This window comes from Elephantulus edwardii, unplaced genomic scaffold (genome assembly GCF_000299155.1).
Source record: "Elephantulus edwardii isolate Elephantulus edwardi_28Jun2011 unplaced genomic scaffold, EleEdw1.0 scaffold00063, whole genome shotgun sequence".
In the NCBI taxonomy this organism is placed as follows: domain Eukaryota; kingdom Metazoa; phylum Chordata; class Mammalia; order Macroscelidea; family Macroscelididae; genus Elephantulus; species Elephantulus edwardii.
This window is the reverse complement of record NW_006399813.1, coordinates 3,794,332-3,819,612: the sequence shown is the minus strand read 5'-3', so window position 1 is coordinate 3,819,612 and position 25,281 is coordinate 3,794,332. Positions and strand designations below refer to the sequence as shown.

At 49.5% G+C, this 25,281-nt stretch overlaps 1 protein-coding gene across 5 annotated transcripts in view; it reads right to left on the bottom strand.

Moving 5' to 3' along the window:
* The window catches only part of NFASC (neurofascin), a 272,454-nt gene that overhangs the window by 43,040 nt on the left and 204,133 nt on the right, over positions 1 to 25,281 (bottom strand). For 3 of the 5 annotated variants that reach the window (XM_006887908.1, XM_006887906.1, XM_006887907.1), the window contains exons 5-13: positions 22,632 to 22,802; positions 18,348 to 18,398; positions 10,587 to 10,698; positions 9,380 to 9,564; positions 7,562 to 7,693; positions 3,534 to 3,677; positions 2,848 to 2,959; positions 2,126 to 2,292; positions 1,294 to 1,441 (exon numbers count right to left, since the gene is read on the bottom strand). In XM_006887908.1, the coding sequence (XP_006887970.1) occupies positions 1,294 to 1,441; positions 2,126 to 2,292; positions 2,848 to 2,959; positions 3,534 to 3,677; positions 7,562 to 7,693; positions 9,380 to 9,564; positions 10,587 to 10,698; positions 18,348 to 18,398; positions 22,632 to 22,802 (1,222 nt within the window). The remainder of the gene's footprint in view (positions 1 to 1,293; positions 1,442 to 2,125; positions 2,293 to 2,847; positions 2,960 to 3,533; positions 3,678 to 7,561; positions 7,694 to 9,379; positions 9,565 to 10,586; positions 10,699 to 18,347; positions 18,399 to 22,631; positions 22,803 to 25,281) is intronic. The other 2 variants (XM_006887905.1, XM_006887909.1) reach the window with 1 other exon arrangement.

Here is a 25,281-nt window from a genome sequence, read left to right as displayed (position 1 = left end):
CGGAATGCACACTGTGCGCTTCTTTGCCTTTCTTGAGCCTTGCACACCACCCACAACAGGGCACCGCTGGCCCACTCCCTCAAAAGGTAGAATGGCATCTTCATTGTATCTTATTTCTAGTTCTGTCTTCAGCCTACATGTACGTGCCTCCCTGCACACAGGCGGAGGCCAGGCCTGCTCCTGGTGCGTGTGAACTGTCCCTACAGAGGATGGGAGGCATCAAAGAGCAAGGGAGGGCTGCAATGCTGGTGGCATCACGCCTGCACGGACTTGAGGACGCAGCCCTACAAGCCACCAGAATGACCACAGCAAGCCGCTGTACCTCTGCCCAGCCTGCCTGCAGGATGAAGAGAGTGCAGCAAAGAGCAGAGAGCCTGCGGAGGGGGGCTCAGACCAGGGCTTCTCAGCCCTGACAACATATTAGAGACAACGAGGGAACTTTCAAAAAGCTATCAGAGCCAAGGAGCTCTGGCGGCATAGCTGTGCTGCTAACTACAAACTATCAATGCCTGCAGTGTACCTTCAAACCGAGCAAATCAGAATGAGGAGGAGGAGAATGAGGACCCAAACCCACCCCGGCCCACCCCATCCTATCCCAACCCACTGCTGTCCCGCTGATCCGAATCCTTCCATCAGATTTCTGAGCCTGTAAATCCTAATGAGAACAGACTACTCCCTTGTTCTTCCTTGAGTTTGATGGTGGGTTTGAACCACTGACTTTTTAAATTAGATCCCAACATATAACACACCCTGCCACTAAGGTTGCTTGGGAATGAGGATAGACATGGGACACATTAAAAGTTCTCCAGATGATTTTGGGGTGCAGCAAAGGTTGAGAAGCAGAATATTCAAGAACAATTTGGAGAAGCCAGGCTGCAGGGAGAGAGGACTCCAGGCAGCCCTGCCCTCTACTGGAAAGAAGGAGAACTGCAAGTAGGGTTGCCAGGGCGGAAAGCCCGGTTGTGGTGCTTTTAAAAAGGAGGGAAAGACAGGAGCAGGAGAAAGGGAGGGGATCAAATGAGAGGGAGAAAGGAGAGAGAAGGAAAGGGAAAGAAGTGAAGAGATAAAGGAGTCGGGGGAAAGACAGAAAGAGAGAAAATAGATGAAGGTGAGAGAAGTAGGGAGCTGACGGGAGAGGGTGCGTGAGGGAGAGGGAGGCACGGAGAACATCACGGACTCCTCAGCTGTTCCTCAGTAACATGGGTGACCCAAGTTCCCGATCTCTGGGCTCTACATTGTGTCACCAAGCGTGAGGGGAATCCAGCACGCAGGAGAGAGGGGAGCAACGGAAACCTGTTTCCAACGTGGAGCGGCTCGTCGTCCTTCAGCCAGGAGACTGTGAGCTTCAGGGACGGGTCGTGCTTCACTCGACACTCCAGCTGCACCGTGGTGCCCCGCTTGACCACCTGGTCCTCGGGCATCCGGAAGATCCTAGTGGGATCTGAGGGGAGGCCCAGGCTTTGTCTTGCTCACCCTTTATGGACTTGTTTTCTGCCCCCCTGCCTCCAAGTGGTGCCACAGAGCACCAGGTACTCGGGGGCCAACCATAGAAAGTGTACAGATAGAGAGGAGTCCTGATGTGGGGAATCCTAAATAGAAATAATCCCCAAATCCTTTCTGTCTGGTTCTAGAATGTTCTAAAGCCAACCCAACCAACTGAGTCAATGCCAACATTTGGTGAAGGGCGGAATAGAGTTGTCCCAAAAGATTGCTAAAGCTTTAATATTTATGGGAGCAAACTGCCCTGTCTCCTGTGGAGCAGATGGTGGGCTTGAACTGCTGACCCTTTGTTAGCAGCCAAATGTCCTAACCACAGAGCCACTAGAGTTCCCCAGCTCCAGAAAATAGGCTGTAATTTATTAGGTAGCAGTGGGGAGTTGGCAATCTCAGCAGGCTTCCCCTCTAACTCCTTTTGCACTAGGCTGATCATAAAATGCTCAGTGTTCCTCGTCTCTGGCTCTCTGGAAGCCTTGGGAACACAGGCAGGCACGCCGGGAGGACCCACTTGGGATTAATGGTGAACGGTGGTGCCCTGTCTGGCGGCTGTCACACAAGGACAGTTGTGTGACAGGAGATGACACTCTTGCCCCATCCTGCATTCCTACCGAAGGGCATGGTCCCTCACCTTTGACCTCCAGGCGGACCTGGTTTTCAGCTTTGCCCAGAATGTTGGTGGCGACACAGGTATAGATGCCTTGGTCCTCTTTGCGGATCATCTTAATTTCCAGACTGCCGTTCTCATAGACATGGTAGTTGCCACCATCCAAGTTGCTTCCCTGCCCATTCTTAAACCTCACAACAGAGCAGTGAGACACAAAGCATAATGAGAAAGGGCCAGCCCAGGCAGTGCGGGGAGCAGCCATTGCGAGAGCCCAGCTTGGAGTCCAGAGCCGTGAGCTCTCAGGCCAGGGCTTCTTCCAACCACGGGGTGACTTTCACCAGTCTTGTGTGTCTCTTAGCCTCAGCGTGCTACTCTGTACAATGGGGTTCCCCAGGTGACCTGCTAAATTCCTTCCAGCTTAGACCCTGGAAAGTGTCCCCCACAAACCCAAACAGGTTACTGTTGTGTCCCTTCTGACTGGTGGCTCCCCTGTGTGCTGTGGAGGAGAGCTGCACTCTGCACGTTTTCAGAGTTACGAGCTTTTGGGGGCAGATCGCCTGGACTTCCTTCCAAGGAACCTTCAGGTGGATTTGAACTACCAGCCTTTTGGTTAGTAGCTAAGGGCTTAGTGTTTGTGCCACCGAGTTACCAGGTCTTGCTAACTGCTTCTGAGGGAGTCAGTATTGGAAGAAGAAGAGTGAGATGAATGTTCCCTGCTGGGGAAGGCCTGGTCCCCTAGAACTTACCATCGGAGTGTGGGGATGGGGGACCCAAAGAACGGGCAGTCCAGCCGCGTCCGGTTGTAAAGGATCACCCGAATGAGTTGGTTGCGAGGCGAAAGCATTCGAGGTGGCACATCTGAAATTACCAGAGAACCAGTTTTGAGCGTGGCGTCTAACTTTGGTGTTTCTTCCCTGTAGTCTCCCCTGAGCTCCATTCTCTTTTACTGCAGCTCTCCAAGCACCGAACGACCGCCCATTTGAGGAGCTTCTCAGCATTAGGTTAGCAAGCTACCCTCTGGCCTTCAACCTGCCTTCCATTCAACCTCAAGGGCTGTCCCAAGTTACTCAGCTGCCTCTGTCCCTTCATAACGCGAAGGTACCTCTTAGTTACTCACTCCCACAGTCCCCTCTCTATTGATTGTATGAAGCAAGTGCATCCAGGATCACTTCCTTCTGTCCATCCCACAGACAACACAAGGTGCATCAACTAAAGAGATGAGACCCATCCCTCCTCCCTTGTTAGAGGAGGAAGGAGATGTCGTATCCTCCATCTTCCCACAAATCTCTTCTTTAGTCTTGATTGCCTCCATCCCACCCCTGCCTCCACGCTTGGCTTCTCTCCCAAGAGCAAGGTGGGCCCCATGATCTAACTAAGCCTGGGCAGACCCTCCACAGGAGAGCAGAGGTGGCACGTGGTGGGCTTTACTCACCCAGCACGCTGACGAAGGCATTGGCCAGCAGGTAGCCGTGCTCGTTGGAGGTGTTGCACTGGTACACGGCCCTGCTGCTGATCTGGGTGTCACGGAAGATGATAGTGTCCCCAGCCACCTCGCGGTTTGGGTTGGGGGGTGCCGCTGTGGATAAGGGGGAGATGAGAAATAAGGGTGGGTGGGGTGAAGAGCACTTGAGGGTCTGACCAGGTTCCGGGCGCATGGTGGAAGCACTGAGAAGTCTTGCAAGACCCGGCTTCTAGCCCTGCTGCTCCTCAGCGATGTGCCTGGGCCTGTCACTTCACCTTCTGGGGTCTACTTCTCAGTCTCTCCCGTGGTAACGGGCGCCCTGCCGGGCTGACATAACTCCTGGGCCGAGGGAGCTTTAGAAACAGAAAGGAGTTTGAATCTTAACAATGCCATTTACGAGAACTATTTGAAGGGCACGCCTATGACATTTTTAGAAGCAGGAGTGGCATCCACTTCCTAAACAACATGTCTCTAGAAACAATATGAACTTTGATAAATATTGATAGTTATAGAAAGGCCTCAGGTCTTCTGTTCATAGGGTCGCTATGAGTCATGCTCGACTCCACGGGAATCAACAATTACAACCTATGTCATTGTTATGTATTGAGCTGCTAACTGAAGGGTTAGCAGTTCAAGTCTTCCAGTTGTTCCAGAGAGGACAGTTTTATAAAGATTTACAGCTGTGGAAACTTGATGGAGAGTCACCATGAGTTGGAATGGGCTCAAGGGCAGTGGGTTTGGTGTGTTTATTTTTTGTTTTTGTGAGAAAAATTTATATTTAGAATTAGCCTGCTGGACTCAGTTTAGATGATCCCAATTTTGCTGGCAACATCCAAAGCATCATAATCAGGAGCAAGTCAAACATAGGCCTTCTTCTCTCCATCAGGCCTAATCAAAGTGTTGACCTTAGCCACTTCAATGTCATAGAGCTTCTTTACAGCTTGTTTGATTTTGTGCTTGTTGGCCTTGACATCCACAATGAACACAAGTGTGTTGTTATCTTCTATCTTCTTCATGGCTGACTCAGTGGTCAGGGGAAATTTGATGATGGCATAGTGGTCAAGCTTGTTTCTCCTGGGGTGCTCTTCTGGGGGTATTTGGGCTGCTTCTGGGGTCTCAGCGTCTTAGGCTGCCAGAAGGTGGGTGACGTGTGGATCTTCTTTTTTTTTTTTGGCTGTGGACGCCTTTCAGGACTGCCTTCTTGGCCTTCAATGCCTTTGCTTTGGCTTCAGTTTTGGGAGGGGCAGGGGCTTCCTTCTTTGCTTTCGGCGCCATCTTAAAAAATGCTATTTGTTTTTTAAAAAATATGATTTATTTCTTTAATCCTTTAATCTCTGTAGAGTGAGAGTCACATGTTACCTCACAGGGTTTTTATACAAATGAGATGAGATTTGGTACATTTATGAAGTGATCGGCAAACAGCCCAGACATAGTAACAACAACTACCATCGTTGTTATTATTTTCGTCCAATATGCACATGTTTACACGTTTTGAAAAGAACAGAGTAACATACCAATGGTAGGGCCTCACCACCTCCTCAGCTTCTAAACATTCTCTAAGTAACAGTGTGAAAATGAAGAGTCCTCACATTTTCCCAAGTTCACCCAGTCTTCCCTAGGAATGTATTCTAATCAGTGAAAGAAATTTTCCTCCTGTGGATCTCTCCTTACTGCTGGCTTGAAATGTGGAGAACTGAGGCTGGGAAGTGGACAGGACTGGGATCTTAGTACTACTGTCCACAGCCATGCTGGGGGCAGTCAATAAGCCCTTGGATCTCACGTCCTTCATCTGTAAAATGGAGCTGTTTACTCCTATCTTCTCCCTACTCTTACAAGGAGATTGAGAAGCGGGTGGAAAACAGAGCTAGAAAAAGGTTTTTTTGGAACTGCCATTGGCCTTATTTTCAGCCACTAGAGAGTGACCTTCCTGGCTGAGATTCCTGAGAACAAATGTCTTAGCTTGCAGAACCGTGAACCCATCACGGACCCCTCAGACCTCCAGGGGGGTGGGGACAAAGGAGGACCAAGGAGTCTGGCCTCCTGGGCGCCACTCCACAGACAGCAGTTCTGAGCCCGGAACTGTGGCATCAGCAGAAGGTAAATGAAGTCAGCATCCTTATCAGCCTTCCCTGAGTGCTCACTCAGCAGGAAGGGACAGAGGAAGGCAGTGCCAGCGATTTCAAAGCCACATTGCCCTGTACTTTTCACAGACGCAACTTCCTTTCCAATCATTCTCCTGAAATGCTCCCTGGGGAAGGTGACAACAGGTGACCTTCCTCGGGCCAGGGCTCAAGTCCTGGGCTCTGAATTAGTTTAATGGTGAGGTGGGATTTGGAGCCTTGACCTGTCTTCTCCTCTAAATGCTGCTGGGATGAGAGGAGTGCAGGGGGCAGACAGGAAGTGTCCACGTCTCTGTACGTACCCCCAAACCCAACCAAACACAATGACATTGAGTCATTCTGACTCACAGCAACCTTCTAGGACCCAGCAGACCTGCCTCTCAAGATTTTCAAGGTGGTCACCTCTACAGCAGCAGACTGCCATGTCATTCTCCCATGGAGCAGAGCGTGGGTTCAAACTACTGAGCTCTCAGTACTCAACCACCGCACCACCAGGGCTCCTTCTGCACGTATCCAGGGAGGTAACATTTGCTGCAGAAGTTGCACGTTCAATACTAGATGCTGTAGGCTGCTCAATTCGACACCACTTACCAGCTGTATACGCTTGGGGAACTCAAAACCCCATTAGAACCCTGCTTCCTCAGTGTAACTAGTTCAGATTATTAAAGAGATAGTACAATGCCTGGCACATAACAAATATCTTCAAACACGCCATCCAACTTCTTCCAACATCTTTCAACAGCTTCTACCCGCTTCTGCAGGCTGCTGTTCTCGAATTAGAATCCGTGCTCTCTTCATCTATTTTTTTTTTGGTCTCATTTAACCATGATGACTTTTTATAATGATCAGGCATTTAAAAAAGTGAATGCAAGAGGGAATAAAGTGACTTGACCAAGACGTCTGGCTTGGAGTCTTGGGGTCATTACACAACCCAACCAGGCAGGATCTAAACCTTCCCAAAGACAGCTATGTGCTCAGTAACTGTCATTGTGCGTCTCTACTCTCACGGGTGGGGGGTGTCTAGGCCTGATGACGCCCTTTCATATTGTGGCATGACCCCACCTCTTATTTCTCCTTCAGCAGAATGGTCCTGGGTAACCATGACCAAGCCCCCCTCTACCTTTTAAGCCCTGGCCATCACTCTGCCTCAAATTGAGCTCGAAGAACCCATCCGCTGCACGGCCCCAAGAGCTGTTAAAAGACAGAGGCAGAGACTGGAGAACACCCACAGGAGCAGAAATCCCCCAGATCTGAGGTGGCTCTGAGGAAACACGGCAGACACCTCGTCTCTGCAAACGTCCAATGAGATGAGTCGCTCCGAGAACCAAGAGTTTCTCTCTCTCCCTTTTTAAAATTGTGATTTGAGTGGAAATTGATAAAGCACATTAATTTTTCATACAGGCATTACTACACATGCTGTTTTCTAACATTAATTACAATACCCTCAATCGCAATCATAACTGTACCCTTCCTACTTCCCCTCTGTCACTGTGATCTCCATCAGTCCCCCTAACCTACCCCTTCCGGTCTCCAGTACTCTAGCCTTGGGCAAACACTGCTCTATCGGCCTTACCTGTGGGTTCTTCTAAGGAGTGAGGGTCTCCCAGTGTTACTCGTCACCTTATTTATTGTTTGGCTGAGAGCTGAACCACAGAGTGAATTTTATCCCAGGTTCAAAGCGTGACTAAAGGCCACAGTCTCAGGGGTTTAACTGGCTCTTCTTGGCCATGAAGCCTGGCAATTTTATGTTTTGACTCTAACCAGCATCTTCTACTGCCATGGGCTGGAAGATCTTTTTCTCTATCTCTGGTAAAATTCAGGTTGGCTCTTGTATCTTTAACAAGCAAGGTAGTTAATGACACACAGCTCACTACTTACACTGCAAAGGTTCCCCATTCACCATCCACTGGACCGTGGGTTTGGGATTTCCATTGGCTCGACACACCAATCTCCCGTCCTCACCAGGAGCCAGGATGAGGTTCTTGGGCTCATCCAGCCAGTAAGGAGCAGCTGGAAGACAAGGACAGGCATACACAGGGGAATCAGATGCCAGTGGCAGCGGAAACCCAGCGGGCTCCCTCTGGGAAGGCAGGAGGCCTGAGTTCAAGCATCAGGTGCTTGCTGTCTGCCCACACATTCTTCCTCAAGGAGGCCCAGTGGGATGCCCCAAGCCAGGATGTGCTGGGGCAGTTTGACAGTACAGTTTGACCTGACTATTTTGAACTCACAGAACAAGAGTTCTAAACTCAGGCTGTTCATTAGAATGTTCTGTAGAGCTTTTAGAAAACACTGATAGGGAGCCCCCTCTCAGATGTACTAAATCTGAGTCCTGAGGGAGGGCCTGGGATGCTGATGCTTCTTAAAGGTGTTTAAGCGTTGGTGATGTGCACCCAGGTTTTAGATCACTTCCATGGCAGGTGGTAAGATGGGTTGGTACCCCCTGCATTTCTCAAGAATCTCCTGGATTCTGTAGTTGCAGCAAGATTAGACTTTCTCTTATACACTGAACTTCAGTGAGAACAGTTTCTTAGCTGGCCACATCCTCCATCTTTCTGTATAAGTTGTTCATATATAGGTATGTGTCTTTTTCTGAGAACCTTTGGATTGTATTCTCAGAGATCTTCACACTTTAGAAAGTGTATAACCTAGTTTAGACATGGAGGGAGCTCTGGTGGCCTAATGGTTAGGAGTTGCGCTGCCAACCCAAAGGAATGAGGTTCAAATCTACCGGATGCTTTGTGTGAGAAAGATGGGCAGTCTCCTCCCGTACACTCTGTTGTGTTGGTATGCACTGTCGAGCTGGAGCCGACCCTGCAGTGGGTTTTCAGAGGTGGTAAACAACACAGGAGGGACTGCCCATCCTTATCCCGTAGAGCAGCTGGTGGATTCAAACCATGCACTTTCAGGATTGCAACACAGCCCCTTGCCACTAGGCCACCCGTGAGGTGAGCCCTCTTGTGCAATATATAGCCTTGGACAACCTGTTGAAGAGTCACCTGAGTTAGCGTGACTCTGTACACAACAGTGGTTTAAATGTGACGTGGAGGCCCATGTCACAAAACCAACAACCTGGATACTAGATAAGTTAGTGTTCTGTGGTTTCAGACTGTACCACTGCAATCACCCATTCCACCCCAGGGACAGAAGGAGCAGCTCAGACACTTCCAAAAGGGGGGACCTTTCCCCCAGAACACCTGGCTGGTCTATCTCTGCATTTGGAGCAAGGAGATAATTTGTTTTATATTTAAATAATGTTGGCCATCATAGCTCTCTAGTTTTAAAAAGCAGCACAGCGCCATGCACACGTACACAGACAGCACAGGGCTAAGACAACACACCACGAATGAGATGCACAATGGAAGGAAGGACAGAGCCTGGGACTGTGATCCGATGGCCATGGGAGGAAGCGCACCTGCTGAGGAGTCCCCGGCACAAAGGGGAGCTGGGCAAAGGCGGGGGCGATCACCTTCCCTGCTCTCAGCCTTCCTTTCCCACTTCCCCTCAATCTCAATCTCTCTCTCTCTCACACACACACACACACACACACAACCGTGACACCACCTATGGAAAGACACAATTGCTACTAACCAGTGTGCTGGAAGGTTCCCCACCCACCTACCCGCCCTCAGAAGGAAGGGGTGGTCATGACGTTTGGGCTTGGCAAAGAAATCATAATGAGAAATACACACAACGTACCCTTTACTCTCACCGAGATCGTGTGCCGGATGCTGCCCATCTTGTTGGAGGCCAGGCAGAAATACTCCCCGGAGTCTTCCTCAGAGACATTGGTGATGCGCAGAGCCTTGTTGAAGTTCTCAAACTTGGCCTTGTGAGATGGGAGGTCCCCACCTTTCTTGTACCATGCAATGTCTGGGGTTGGGCTGGCAGAGGGACAAAGCAGGAGACAAGGACTGAGCACTAACAGTGGTGTGCTGCTCTCCTCTGGAGGCTGAGATACCCAGGTCTCTAAGATTATACTTGGGCCTGGGAGAACTTGTGTTCTCTGAGAGCTGATCTTTCACACAGAAGGGGATGCTGGGCCACCCCGGCCGAGGGACCTTAGTATGAGGTCACACATGAAGGATTTCTACCCACCTCTTCTCATCATAGGGTACAGCACTGGTCTGTGCGTTGCTGTACAGAGGTAACTTGTGGTTGCTGTGATGCTGAACACTGTGACAGTGATGTGCCAATCGTGGTAATGGGTACCCACGGTGGACAGTGTTGGCTGGAGCTTCCCGACTAAAACAAGCCTGGAAGCAGGAGCGGCATCCACTTCTGAAATGGCTTGCCTCCGGAAACTCTATATACGAACAGTGCTCAGGCTGTACGTTCATAGGGTTGCTATGAGTCGTCTACGACTCGACGACATCAAACAGCAACAACAACTTCTCATCACACAAATACAGAGATGACCGGAATGTGAGGGAGATGGCCTTCTCCACTAGGAAGAGGAATCGTTTCCTGCTCTTTTTGCTGCAGTTATGGTGGAGGGTCAGCAAAAGAGAAGACTCTCAAGAGATGGACTGACCCGGCCTGGACACAATGGACTTGAGCAGGACAGATTGTGAGGATGGTGCAGGACAGAGCAAGGTTCAGATCTATTTTTTTCAGGATTGTGATGAGTCATCGTTGACTCGAGGGCCCCTAAACACACCGTCAAGTCCATTCAGAACCACAGCGACTCCTTTTGTGCAGAGAACTGCTCCATGGGGTTCAAGGCTGTGATAGTTCAGAAACAGTGCAACCAGGACTGTCTTCTGAGGTGCCTCTGTGTGGATGTGATCCCTCAACTGTGTGACTAGTAATCAAATATTACTGGTATGCTCCCCCATGCACCAATTAACTCCCACCCAGAGTCTCCTGAAAAGCAGCCCAGAGGTGGGGCGCAGACCGTACGTACACCCCAGAGGCAATGCATTCCAGCAGGAGGTCCATGCCACGAAGCACCATCTGACTGCTGGCCGTGCCCTGAGGGTACATGAAGCTGGGCGTTCTTTCCGCAACTCCTCGGGCTGAAAGAGGACAGAACAAGCTCCCATGAGCCTCTGCTCTGGAGGGCAGACCCAGCTCGACCCGAGCTGTCAGGCTGAAGAGAAATGGCCACACGCCCCTTCACCTTGAGAGGCTATCAGTTCTGGACCCACCCGGCTGAGACCACCCCCCAGGGCCTGGGCATCATTAAGAGAGGAGTGTTAGGAAGCGTGGGGGCCCCTGGGCCTCACCAGCATGTGTGTGAGCAGCCCTGTGCTCCCAAGAGGAGACCAGCTTTCCTCAGAGCGCAGCAAACGTCTCCTTCCTGGGAGCAGGGGAGGGAGTGCCTGAGTAATGAGGGGCCCCTCCCTGAGCACCTGAGAGGCCAATGTGGGCCCCTAGGACAGGCCATCTCAACAGAACTCTTCCCACACCCCCAAATAGAGATGTGGAAGAAAGAGAAGACGTGGGCCACAGGACACACAACTTGCTCTTCGGACCCCTGGAGACACGAAGCCACAGAGACCCAGATGATCAATCAGAGATGCAGGGAGAGTTATTAATGGTTTAGCAAGGACATGGGGAGAATTAATGAGCAGAGATGACAGGAAATCACTCTGGGGCCAAGCCCAGCCTGCCTCCTCACTAATGACTTTTGAAAGGAGCTGGGGAGGAGGGTGTTAATTGGATGTGAGGTCCTGAGAAGAGGGACGGTAAGAGGAGGTGGTAGACTAGAGAGGAGGTGATTCACAATTCAATTAGGCTGCACATGGAATGAGTGACAGCTTCAAAAGGCCAGGACATCCCAGAGATGGGCATCCTCAGGACGCTGGCTGTCCCCTGGAGAAGGGGCCCAGCAAGTGGCCTCCACCTGACCAAAGCCTCACCTGTTTCTCAGGCTCTTCACAAAGTTCTATGGAAACAGAGAAAGTGCAAGGGAGAAGGGTGAGGAGTTTCTATACAAGAAGCTCAGGACAAAGTGAAACCAATGGATGCCCCAAAAGTGTATGAATTATAAACAAAAAGAGTTAAAAATAAAAACTGTTATACTGAGCCTTCCCAAGGTTAATGGGTCTCACACTCAGCTGGAGAAACGAGATGGAGGGGAGACAGAGGTGTGTGGACCTGGGAGTCCCCAGAGTTGCCTGGAGTGAGAACAACGGCATTTCTCTGGAGATTGATTAGTGCTGGCTGAGGGATGGCCAAGTGGCAGTGAGAACTCAAGGCCTGTGTGACATACTTTGGGCACGTGGCCAGGAGGGACCAGTCCTTGTAGAGGGACATCATGCTTGGGAGGGTGGAGGGACAGCAAGAGAGCAAACCCTGAATGAGATGGACTGACTCAGTGACTGGGGTAATGGGGGTAGGAGTGTCAGAAACAATGAAGTTGGCTCAGGATAGAGCAGGGGTCAGGTGGTTGTACACAGAGTCGCTTTAAGCTTCTAGCGACTTGATGGCACATAACAACAACAACAATCAGAAAAATGAAAGATGCTCCTTTCTGGGCTAGCTGGTGCCTGACAGGACCAGTGGGGACCCTGTCCTGGGGATGTTCAACTTCCCTCTGGGAGAACATACTTCAGAGTGGTGCACTACATGCAGCCATGTTACCCAGAGGTAAAGCAGCTCCTGGCACAGAGCAGCTGTTGGATGAATGTGTGTGAGGTCCATGGATTAAAGGAAAGGATACACAAGAAGGCATCAAGTTATCCCACATGTTATTTCTCTTTCTGTGAGTGTCCTCATCTGTCCCACCAGCACACACATTTACAACAGGGGCTACTGAAGAGGTTAATCCATTATAGGGTTAATCGGTTACCGTATTTATCTATTGCTCTTGTAGCATCCAGTTCTCAGCATCAAGGAAGTCTGACACACAAGCTAACACCCACTGCCACTGAGTCACCAGATAGTCAAGCCAGCAAATGGTCAAGGACAACAAGGAGAGACGATCGCGGGGCAGGAGGTCCTTGGGAGAGGCTGGCACGTCTGTCCAGAGCTGGGCACCCTGGAGTCACATGGACGAGGTCCCAGAATAGTCTGCACACTCCTTCCACGAGGGGGCAAAATCTTCAGGAAGTGACGTGACCCTGTGGACATTTAACTCACACCATGGCACACAGGACCACAAGCACACACGGCCAGCGAAGCAGTAAAGACGGGAAGGAAGCAAAATGGGCATGTCGTCCACTGCGAGTGCCTTAACAGGATTGGAAAAGGTCACAGCGACACTTACATTTACAGGAGTTTTATCACTTACGGGATGTGCGTTAGCAACCAGAGTTATCCCACGGGAGAGAAGCTATGGGGAAATAAGGTAAGGTTTAAGAAAAAAGCAACAACAAAAAAAGTGGGACCAACTCCCAAAAAGCAAAGCCCTTGGCCAACGAGTCAATCCTGACTACAGGGACCCTTCTGGACAGACCAGGACTGCTCCACATGCTGGCCAGGACCCTAAATCTCTACAGAAGGCGACTGCCATGAGTTTCTCACAGGAAGCAGCTGTTTGGTTCAAAATGCCAGCCTTCTGGGAAGAAACTGAGTGCTTCACCATCCAGCCACCAGAACTTCTTAATCAAAGGGATCTTTCTTTTCAGAGATAAGAAAAATGACCGCCATTTGTTGAGCATCCACAAATGGCCCGACACTGCGCCACCAGCTGCGCCCATGGCACGTTTAATCCTCACCACCGACCTGGGGTGGAGGTGTTACGGGTGGTGTCATTATCTCCATTCCAGCAGAGGAAACAAGCTCAGCAAAGTCAGGCGTGCCCGTGACCAAAAAACATAATCATGATTTGAACCTTGTCCTTAGCTCTAAAGCATGTGCTTTTACATCCACTCTAGATTCCTTGTCTGAAGATGGAATCACTTGTCTAGGGAGGCAGCAATCCCTTGACAGCTTGAGGTTTTCCACCTAACACTGGATGCTCACTCGATTACGATGCCACAGAGGCAGCCAGGCCCCTGAGCTGACCCTACGAGCCTTCCAAACCTGAGGTTCTGTACCAGGCTCCCCCTCAGAAACCCTGCAGAGCTCTGGCAGGAGAGGAAAGCCGTGTCTCTTTAAAAGATATTTTATTGTGTTTTCAGCAAAGGTTACATAGCAGTCTATGTTTCTAATCAACGATTCCTACACTAACTGTCCTGGGACATAGAGTACGCTTCACAATGTGTGAACAGTTTCAGGATTTCCATTCTGGCTGTTCTGTTTCCCTTCCTCTAATCTCCCTGCCCATTCACATTCTCATCTTTGCCTCAAGTAACTGCGGAGTGCTTGGTCTTATATAGGTGATATTTAAAAACAAAACAAGTACTATACTTGTGCCATTCTTTCCTCTGTGGGCCAATCTGTTATTTTGCTAAAAGGGGATCCCCATGGCTAGTTTTCACTCAAGGTTTTGAGAGTATTTCAGAGTAATTCTCTTGGGGAACGCTCCAGTTAGTTTTTTAATAGGAATTTGAGGTTCTGGTCCACATTTTTCTCCCACCCTAGCAGGGCCCATCTTTTAAGGGCCCTGATCAGAGGAGGTTAGATCTTAAGGTTTCTGCTGTTAAGACGTTTAAAAATTAGCCACATATACTGCCAGTGTCCCTCAATCACGGACATGAGACGCCTTCTACCTGCATGGCACCTCATAACACTATGGAGGGGCTCTGCCATCACTGTAGGGCCACAAGCCAATGCACTGGTGGAACAGCTGGCTCCACGTGGCTCATAAATGTCTGCCTCACTTTCTGTAACTAACAGTTCATGTTTTGGAGTTATGTGAGCCTGAATGGGCCTTCGAAGAGACCTTGCTTACCCTTCCTTCTGAAAATCAACTTTGAGAATATCTTCTTCTCTTTTAAACCAAAGAAACCACAGTACAGGGCAAAGGAGGTCATGGAGGTGGCTATTTCTGTCCCAGTAGCTCTGCTCCTAGGGAAAACGCTTCCGCCATGGCTGCCCAGTCTCACTGTCTCAGCGAAGATTCACTCTCTTCTCAGGGGCTATCACGTGAACTCAGGACTAAGCTGGGGAAACAAGCAGCAGAGGAGGGAATGAAAAGGCTCCAGCGGTTTCTCACCTGGATCCTTAAAGGGCATGGAGAGCTGAAGAGGAGTTATCATTAAGGTCAATGAGGAGGTTACAGAGAAGTGTGGTTGGCCATTGGATTTACATGAAAAATCATGAAGGGGAATCCTGCTGGCAGTTTTGGGAATCATTTACCAAGGAGAGGTGCCTGATTGCTTTCCTTGGCTGAGCTGACTCAGAAAGAGGCTCTGAGACAAAGGTGATGACCACATTAAATGGTGGAAGACATCAGAGTCTCGCCAGGTATTCTAGGGCCTCCTGGGCCACTGTGGGAACCGGGAGCTTTGGAAAGCTATCCTGGGAACACTTCCGTTCTCCTCATGTTCTCTAAGGATGGGCTCTGCGAAAGACCCAAAGTCAGGATCTAGATGTCGGTATAGACACAAACAGTCTTCTCCTGTTGTTCTTATAATCTGTGGCTCACCATGGTACTCACAGGCCTGCAGGGGGTTCCAGGAGATGACTGGCTTTAAATGTTCAAAGAATATGCCTGTCAATTGTCTCCAACAACAGGGGAAGGGTCAGGCTTGTTAAAGATCTTAGCTGCCCTGCCCGCCTAAGTGCTATGTGCTGGCTGGAGAATGGGATTCAGTGGATCCAGGGACCACTGCCAAACACAGCTATTAGGGGCTTCTCTGTCCTTCATCTAGACCACCTCTGTGGCTTTAATCTTCATAACTGAAAAGCAGAGACGCAAAGAGCTGGCCTGTGGTATCCCATCCACCTCTCTGGCTTTAGGGCAGATTATCCAAACAGCCCAAAAAGAAGAGAATGGCTCTTTGTCTATTTAACATTTGACACCTTTCACTGCCAGGAAATTTCCTCCTGGAGTCTAACTCCAAATCTCTCATGCTGCAGTTGGAGCTTTCTTCCTGACCCAGTTCTCTGCACAGCTGACAATGTGGACAGCTTTTGTTTAACTTGCCCTAAAATTTCTCCCTCTGTGGTACTTTCCTATCATAATTATGGCTGTCTTTCTACTCCTGGCCTCTTTTCAAGTCTTCTGTGTCCTTCTTAAGCACAGAACAACTGTACACGATACTGTCAATGCGAAATAATTTCTTTTAATAGCAATAATGAATAACATTCGTTAAGCAATGAAAATACATGCCATCCCTTGCTAAGAATGGTTTGTGTATCATCCTGACGAATCTACACGACAATCTATGAAGCAGGCAATATACATTGAGCAGATGAAGAAACCAAGGTCCTGAGAGCCTTAGTAACTTGCTTAGGGTCACTTCTTGGGTATTCCAAGGAGTTAGGACTTAATCCAAGGCAGTCCACACTCTTTAACAAACATGTCCCCTTGTCTGGACAGAATCACAATTTCAGACCATCTTCCCCTGTCACTTAGAGCTCAGCCAGCATCTGGGGTATGTTCAGAGGAGAGACCAGTCCACTGTAGGAGTCACAAGAACCCAATGTAGTGATGAAGTGACTCGACTGCCTCATCATATCCCCGTACAGTTCCCAGGCAGGGAGATGCACCAGGCACCTGTCCCAGTGCCCTGTACCTCTGTCCTGGTCTGTGCACACAGGAAAGGGCTGACCGCTTGGAAGGAGACCTCATCTTCCTTCCTTCTTTCCCTCTTGCTATTTCCTCCTAAAAGTGTCAAACTAGCTATATTTTGCTCAATAAGGGTCTCACTTTATTTTTATATCCTTTCTAGCTTTATTCTAGCCCCATCCCACTTTGGATTAAGGGCAAGGGGGTTTCAATGGCCTTGAAAACTCTGAATTTGTTCAGTTTCAAAGCCCTGGATGGCTCACAAGACCCCTACTCACTCTCTTGGCATCACACCTGCTGGTGGTCACAAATGGGTGAAGTAAGGGAGTAGCAGCATACGTCACTCAAAACATCTTCCATTGATAAAGCACTTCTAAGAGCATTCCCCCCCTCTTTTTAAATAGATATTTTAATGAAGGTTTACAGAAAACTTGTATTTCCATTAATTCAATGTTGCACACTTTCCTCCCTAACCCTCCCCATTTGCTTTTCTCTTTAAGAAGATTCTTTCATTGTTGCACAATTTCCTCCCCCCCCTCCCAAGTCCACTTGCTTTACACCTCTTATTCAGGGCTATTGTCAAGAGCATGGTCTCTTGAATGGTTTATTTTATATAAACTGAGAAGCATGGACCATATGAGCTCTAAGGGACTCTATGGGTCTGATATACTAAGATTTTACGATTACTTCTCATATGAGATTACAGGGAATCTGATTTAGAAAAAGGCACATTCCACATCAGGGCTCTGGGGCTCCTGACACAATGGTTATTGGCCCCATTATTTTGAAAATAAATAATGCCCAGATTTCAACTCATGTCTGCTGCCCTCTTGGGCAGTAAATCTTGCTGGCAGGATCTCAGTGTGGCTCTGTTGCTTGGAGCCAAGTTAGAGCTTATTCCTCTCTTTTTGGCGTGTGGTCCTTCCTTCCATCCCCCACTCGTGACCCTGATCATTGTGTATATTAGCATAGCACAGCACAGACGCTTCCTATCTACCTGAGCCCACAATGACCCCTCTGGGGACCTACATCCTCAGCTTCTGAGGCATAAGTGATGATGGGGCCAGCTGCCTTGCCTGAGCTGACAAAGGATGACTCCTCCAGCTGCTCAAGGAAAACCAGAAATCCTTGAGCCACGGAGAGGGCAACTCAAGTATGGAACCAGCCAATTACTTTGTTAACCAGATTGAGCTCCAATTGAGAAACACGCATCTTGCAAGCATATGGTTGGTAAGCACTGGGTTTGCACACACCATCAGAGGAGAGAGTTGGACACATGGCGAATTAAATGCTACGGATGGTCCAACATCACTTAAACTTTCTCAGAATAGTGAGCTCAAAGCTGTGTTCTTCCTTATATTTCCAGACAGTTTCTAAAGTGTCCCAGGGCCTAGTGCAATGGTGCTCCAGGGATGAAGTCCACAAAGCAGGCCATTCACAGCCAGCCACCTGCAAGTGAGCACATACTACAAAGTTCTCTGTATTTTCAAAACGGCTACAGGATCCAGACTTCTTCTGTTCCCTTCTCACTGTGGGGACTTGTCTATTCTCAGATATTCTTTACTTTTGTTTTTTTTTTACCCTTTAAAATATTTATTTCCATGCAATTTCTCATCTATAGATAATTCTTTGTTTTGAGTGACAACCACCACTGATTCCCCAGTGTCACTCTGATGAGCACGGAGCCAACTCTGACTTAAGGCAATGGCATGTGTGCCATACAACCTGCTCCAAAAGGTTGTCAATGGCTGGTTGCTGGGGAAGAAGACTGCCAGGCTTTCTTCTGAGGTACCGCTAGGTGAACCTCAACTGTCAACCTTTTAGTTAACAGCCAAGTGTTTTACCACCAAGACTCTTAAGTTTCTACTAAGTCTCTAAAAAGATCTTTTGAAGCCCTACAACCCTAACACGAGTAACTTCAAACTCCCAAACCAGCCACCTTCCTCCCGGTGAGCAGCCTTCTAGAAGGCCTGGCTGGGCACCCTGGCCTGGCCAGTTGTTGGACCTGCCTGGCAGCAGGAGTTAATACCATGTTATCAGTCGGGTTAGGCAAAGTGGGGTTAGAACAGGCAAGGTTACTCCCAAGGTCACGGCCACACTCACCACTGTACATGTCAGGGTGGTTTCTTAAGGACGAGTCATTATAGGGGTTGTCTGCAATAAACAAAAGAGGGTGAGCAAACAGGGGCCACGCACAAGTCACAGAGGCATAAACAGGAAGAGGAAAACAGAAACGCAAAGCCACAGAATCAACCGAGGCCAGCACTGGTGGGCTTTTGCAAAAGAAACACGAGGCATTTTTGGGAAAGGAAATTGCTTTGGTGAAGAACAAGCAACACAAAACAGGCCAAAACAAAAAGGGGGAGGAAAAGGTTAAATCCTGCAAAAGAAGACAATAATAAAAGAACACTTAAACAAAAAATTAAAATATTAGGCTTGAGCTGTAACTGCTTGGTCCTACTAGGCCTTCAAACAAATGAGACAAGGTTAGTGGCGGCCCGCAGAAGTCGTTGGAACAACTCCTTCCCAGCAAATGCCTCAGCTCCCGGGACTGGATCAGCAAGCTCTTGGGGCAGCTGGAGAGAAAGGACTGTTAGTGAGCCCTGGGGAGAAGGGCAGAGTCCCACCTGAACAGAAGCGAAGTGGCAGAAGTAGGAGGGAAACGAGAGGAAATGGTCCAAGAGGCACATTCCATCCGCAAAGGGAGTGGGAGAGAGGGCTCCTCATATGTGTCCCCAACAGCTGTGTGCTGACCAGCAACCAGGCCCACCCCCGAGTCTGACCACAGCTCTGCTCTCCTCTATGCCTCTGCTGGTAGCTGGGACTCCTGATGGGGAGGCTGGTTGTGGTCCGGCTTGGGGAAAGGACCTTGGGACAGCAGAGAAAGAACGTGAGCTTTGGCCAAGGCCCACTGACTCAGCTGGAGACACAGAGATCTATAGAATGCCTTCGGGTAAAGAAATACTTCAAGGAGAACGCTCAGTGGCTTTGGTGCTAATGTCGGATAACTAAGACCTCTGGGCATTTATGTGATGCTCACCGAGGGAGGCAATTTGGAAAGGAGAGCACAGCTCAGGCCAATGTCCTCAAGTAGCTTTTCACTCTTTCACCACCAGCTCCTTTCAGCCGCTGGGTTCAAGTTTTGACAGTCCCCTCCCTGCCACACCCCCCCACCGGGAAGGAGGACTGGGGGGTGCAGAGTGGTGGTACAGCTGACTGGAAGCCAAGCAGACAGGCCCAACGAGCCCAGAACACCGTCCAACTGCCTGAGGGAGAGAGGTGCTATGCCAGGAAATCTGCATATTTGAAGAGAGACCAAATCCTGCTACAACTAATTGCGAGGGGGCGGGGGGGTTGTGTGTGCAAGTTCTTTCCCGGGACTGGCATTGTATTGCATCCCAAACCTGCTACCGTTCGTTCACTGGAGAGAGTTCCATTATTCAGAATCATCTCTGAGGTGGGGTTTGCTATAGAAAGCCTCGCTTGGGTCTGGAAAGTCAGCGTGGGATGTTGCTGCTGGGTGTCAAGTCGCTTTTCAATCTATAGTGACCCGTGTGAGCGCATCTGCTATGAGCAGACGGTCCCATAGTGTACTCTTGACTCTCATCCCTATGGGAGTGGATTAGCAGGTTTTACTCCAGGATTTGAACCACCAACTTTTCAGTTAGCAGCGGAGTGCTTAATGACTGTGTCATCATGGCTCCTTCAGCTTGACTGAAGCCACTGGCCCCCGACAACAACAACAACAACAATAACGATGGAATGTGATCCGCAAAAGACTGAGGGAGAGGGTGGCAAAGGGGCTGCGGTTGAAGAGAAAGGCAAGCCATGCTTCTATGCCACCAGAAAGAGAACCACCTTTCTCTGAGGCAAAGGTCTTCACTTATACTTGCTGCTACAGCGGGTGGGTTTGACAGCGCCTGCGGGAAATTCAGAGGGACTTCCAGACTCAACCAAGAGCAACTTTTAGGCATGTGGCTCTAGAAGAAAGCAGCGTCAGCACTGAGTGCCTTGGGAGGAACTCGCTGCCTTATACGGCTGTCCCCACGCAGCAGAGGCACTAGCAGGGACCTAGAACCTGGTTAGACCAGGACCAGGAACGAGTACATCTTTGCTAACTTGACTCCAGTGTTTATCTTTGCATCCCTAGGTTTCCCGGGGTTTGTATCATAGACCTTCCTGCCCTTCCTTTAATGCAGGTGATCACAGATGGGGTGTGATGAAATGTCTCTCTTTCCCAATGGAGGAACTATGACAGAGACGAGCCAGTTAGAACAGGGTCTTCAGAGCCATCCTCCTGCTTCCAATTGCCAGACCCACTTCTGAAGGTACAATGAAAAGCTTGTGTTCCTTCCAGACAGGAAGGCAGAGAGAACACAACTGTGCTATTTTGAGCAACTGCGCCCAATCTGGGGCTGGCTCAGATGCCCAGAGCTTGCTCCCAGCCAAAACTGTCCCTGGGGGGACTCCAGGAAGCTCACAGGGTTCTGTTCCAATTCCCGAGGGGAGAATTTTCCATGGCTAAGGAGCCCCAGTGATGAGGCAGAAAGAAATTAACTCTGAGCTCCTTTGTAGAGAAAGGGATGCCTCTGAAAAGTCCAACTACGTGTTGTTCAGGTGTCTAACTCCTAATTCCACCAAGGAAGGCCCTTCACTACTTCCATGTCTCTGTCCCACTCTCTCCTGTGATAGTGATGGTCTCAAGTGAACACACAGGACCACCTGACACTGTTCTGGAAGTAGTAGGCTGACTTGAGTCATCACCTGGGAAAGGAGAAAATATCCAAGTGATGACCAAGGTGGCCCAGGACCAACCCAGTGAGCATCTGATATTGGCGATCCTGTTCCCCTTGCTGCCTCAAAGCTGCTGGCTGTGGCCTGTCTACTGAGGCCCCGCTGCTGTCCTGGGAAGACCACACTGTCCTCCCAGCTCTGCCAGCTGGCAGGTGGTTCCCCTGACAGGCCGTGACATGCTACCTTCACACAGCCCAACATTCTTCCCCAGGGGGTCTCCTTGGTCCGATAAGGCATACAAAGCCAGGATGAGGGGAGTGGCAGAACGACAACTGGCCAGGTGCATGGGGGGCTGGTCCCTGGACTCTGGCTATCCTAACCGCTATCACCGTACAGACAGCTCAGAATCACTCAGAAGGCAGAGGGCGTGGGAACCAAGGCAGGCAAAACAGGCTTCAAAGAAAGGAAGGAAGAGAGAGAGAGGAAAAGGAGGAAGCAGGAAGGAGAAAAAGGTGTGAAGACAGAATTGAAGAAGAATGAGAAGAACATGAGAGAGAAGAGAGAAAGGAGAGAGGAAAGAAAGGAGAAGATTAATTAAGGAGAGGGCTGCTTCTCACTGGCCCAAGCATGTCAGGGGGAAAACAGGGTCCAGGGTGTTGTGTCTCAGCCCTGCTTGTTGTCAAGGTCAGCAGGGAATGAAGAGGAAGGCAGTGAGCACTAAGGGGGCAGGACTCCCACCAGTCCTGAAAAAGGAGGGCGTGCATCCAGGCTTCTCCATCACGTAGCCATGCCCAGGACAGCGCTGACTGGCTCCACCCAGCCAGGAAGCCAAAGCCAGCCTCTTCGCTCTGACCTATCGAAGCTGCCGCCGCCCGTACAGTGCTCCTTTCCCGGCATCCCCCACAAACCCTCCTGCCCACAGCACTAAAAATTACCCCCTCAGTATGAGTCACACAGCTTGAAGACTTGTTGGTAGCGCTTCTACGAGGAACATGTCACACATCTGGGGTGTCAATCGACACGGACAAGTGAGCTAAAGGTTCTGCAACTACCCATGCGCCTCTGGCCAGCCACCCTCCCCTCTGAGGGCTACCAGCAGGAGAAGAAAACTTTTGCAATTAGAGAGTAAAATAAAAATTAATTCTGGTGTACCCAGCAGTCTGGATAGTCCATGTTATGGTTTTCTTCTAGAAATAAAGATAATTAAGTAATGACTAGGAATGAAAGAAATTGTCAAGTACATGAGTGAGATGTGAGATGACCACGGAAAGCCACTGAGTAGTTCCTTAACTCAGTGTGCGTCCAAGTGACCTCTATGTGTATCTAAGGTCCACAGAGGCCTGGGCTGTCACTGCAGGAAGCATAGGGCTGAGTCTTGGTGTCCTGCTATGTTCCCAAGGTGATTCTGATTCTCACCAGAACCACCCATGCAGCTTGACCAAGCAAGGCCAAGGAGCCTCAGGCCTCAGAATCAGTAGCTGTTGTCTACATGAAGCTGGGGTGGAACAGCACAAGAGCTGGAAGGATTTCTGGAACAGCCCTATGGAGAAGGTACACCCAGACGCGGGTTACCTGGGGCTGCATGAGCACAGCAAGCTGGCCCCCCACCCCCTAGGCCCTGGACCCCAACCCCAGGCAGAGGCCTGCACTTACTGGTGAGGACCTTGAGGGTGAAGGGGTTCTTCTGCTGAATGGTGTGGGTAAAGTGGAAGCGGGCGTTGCAGCTGTAGTCTGTCTGCATGTCCTGCAGCATGACATTCGAGAAGTACAGGTCTCCATTGTGACCCTGGGAGACACGCTTGTCCTGGGTGATGGGCTCCATGGCTGGGAGGAAGCAGAGGCACACGTATCAGCATGACCGCTTGGATAACGGGGCCCTCACAGCTCGACAGCATCCAAGACACGTGAACTCGGCCTTTCTGTGTTGCATATATCTAAGGCATCATCCATCACTCATAGAAGGCACCTTTGCTGTTCTTTTTTTTAATTCCAAGAGATAAATAATCTTTGTCAATGATGAGATATATACAAATCAGTGACTTATGCCATCAATTTTAAAATGCTTTCCAATTTCAGAGATGTTAAAAAGTGAAAATATACACATTTTTAGGACTCATGACATTATGGAAACAGCTCAGAATACTGATTATATTACCTACAGTTTCCCAAACACTGCATTTCATAAAAAGGAAACAGACCACAAGTACAGGCTGTTAAGTTTGTAAAAATAGACTTATGAAGCTGACTACTCCTAACTAGTCTCTGTAGCCTCTGCTTTTTTCCCTTAAAGTCACCAGTGTTACAGCATGCATTACGATGGCAATGATTCTAATGATAAACTATTAAGTTCTAGAAGTCATGTATCACAGACTTCCTGTGGGCCTCCTCCATAGTGGGCACAGTGCTGTGTACCAGGGGCAGAGAGACGACAACAAAGACTATTTCTCTTTTCAAAGGGCCCACAGTCTGGCTGAAGGTACGGTGGATACTCTATTACAGTGCAGCACGGTGAGTGAAATGTACCAAGTATGAAGGCTTCTGACCAGGGGCATCCAGCCCATCCCAGGATCCTGAGAGGAGACTTGAAGGTGGCATTTACCAGAAGAAAACACCAAGGCACTAAAAGTTTTCTAAGCTGCAGGAGCAATGTGTTGTATGGGTGAGAGCACAGAGCATATAGCATATCCGAAGGCCCAGGGATAGAGCAAAGGGAACGGCTGGAGAGGCAGGGAGGGAACCGTGTGCAGCACAAGGAATCTGGACTTTTCCAGGGTGGTAGGAGTCGGTGGAAAGTTTTTAGGAATATGAATGAAATGATCAGATATGCAAATTCAGAAATTTTAGTTATGAGCTCTGGTGGCCTCGTGGCAAGAGGCTGTGCTGCAATTCTAAAAGCATGTGGTTGGAATTCTTCTCTGTGGAAGAAGGATGGACAATCTCCTCCCGTTCAACTAACTGCTTCTAAAAACCCACCAGAGGGTCAGATGTTGGTTGATTTTGACTCAACAGTACACAACAATGACAGAGGAAAACTGATGATGGCCTGGGCTTGAAGGGATGTCAGGGTGGACGGGAAGAGGAGGGTGATGAATCTTTTAATAAGGGAGTATGGATACAACTTTGGTGGCTCTGGTAGGGAGCTCTGGTGGCTCTGTGGTAAGGAGTTGCACTGTCAGCCCAAAGCCATGTGGTTCAAATCCACCAACTGCTCTGTGGGAGCAAGATGGGCAGTCTCCTCCTGTGTGATTAATTGGCTCTGAAAACTTGCTGGCAGGCCAGCTGTGAGTCATTTCCGGCACATGACTTGACGGTACATAAAAACAACAACAACATGGATACAACGTGGTGATCAACGTGATATGGCAATGAAAGAGCGTGTGTCACCTTCCAGCCTGTGAGCAGACAGCCGGCCTCACCACGAGGAGGTAAGTGAGACAGTGATTTCCCACAGAGCTGACCTCACCTGGATAACCTCTCACAGCGCTGCTTTTACGGGCATGTCAGGCTCTTTAGAAGCACGCAGGGATGGCGAGGGTGATGGACAGCTGGCAGATATTCAGGTAGACAGATGGATAGACAAGGAAAGGAAGAATTGGAGGAGGGGGAAAAACAGGGAGGGAGGGAGGGAGGGAAGGAAGCCAAGAAACTCAAAGATAGAAAGCAATCCTTTATTTTCATAAGGTTTCTTTTGTTTTTTCACAAATAGAGAACCTGGGGAAGAACGGAGGTCCAGAAAGGTTAAATGAGCATCTCAGGCTCACAGGAAGTCAGGGCGGGCTCTGAGATGCTGGTGCTGTGTGCTCTTGCTTGAATATCCCACCGCCCATCGCTCCTTCATCAAAGGCTTCCCCCACTCAGCCTTCCATTCTGCAATGACAGCAAACCTGGGGGAACCAACCAACCAGGACTGAAGGAGGAGGCCGGCCACTTTCTCCTCTTCATCATCATCATCATCACAGATCTTCTGAGCACAAAAATTACTGGGTCTGTTCTCAAGATTTCAGACATGTGACCTCACTGCCCTTTATGATGACCCTCTTATACTGAAAAACCAAGGCAGTGGCCACTGGTGAGCCATGGGCATCCGGGGAGGGCTGGGCTCTTTAACATTTCCTTATAATGTGGACTTAAAAAAAAAACACCCCATCTCAAAACAAACAACAACCCACAAACCAGTTTGAGTGAAAGTTGTTGTTGTTGTTATGTGGTGTTGAGTCGTTTGCGACTCATAGCGACCCTATGCACAACAGCCCTAAACCCTGCTCTATCCTGCGCCAACCGCACCGCCTCTGACACACCCATC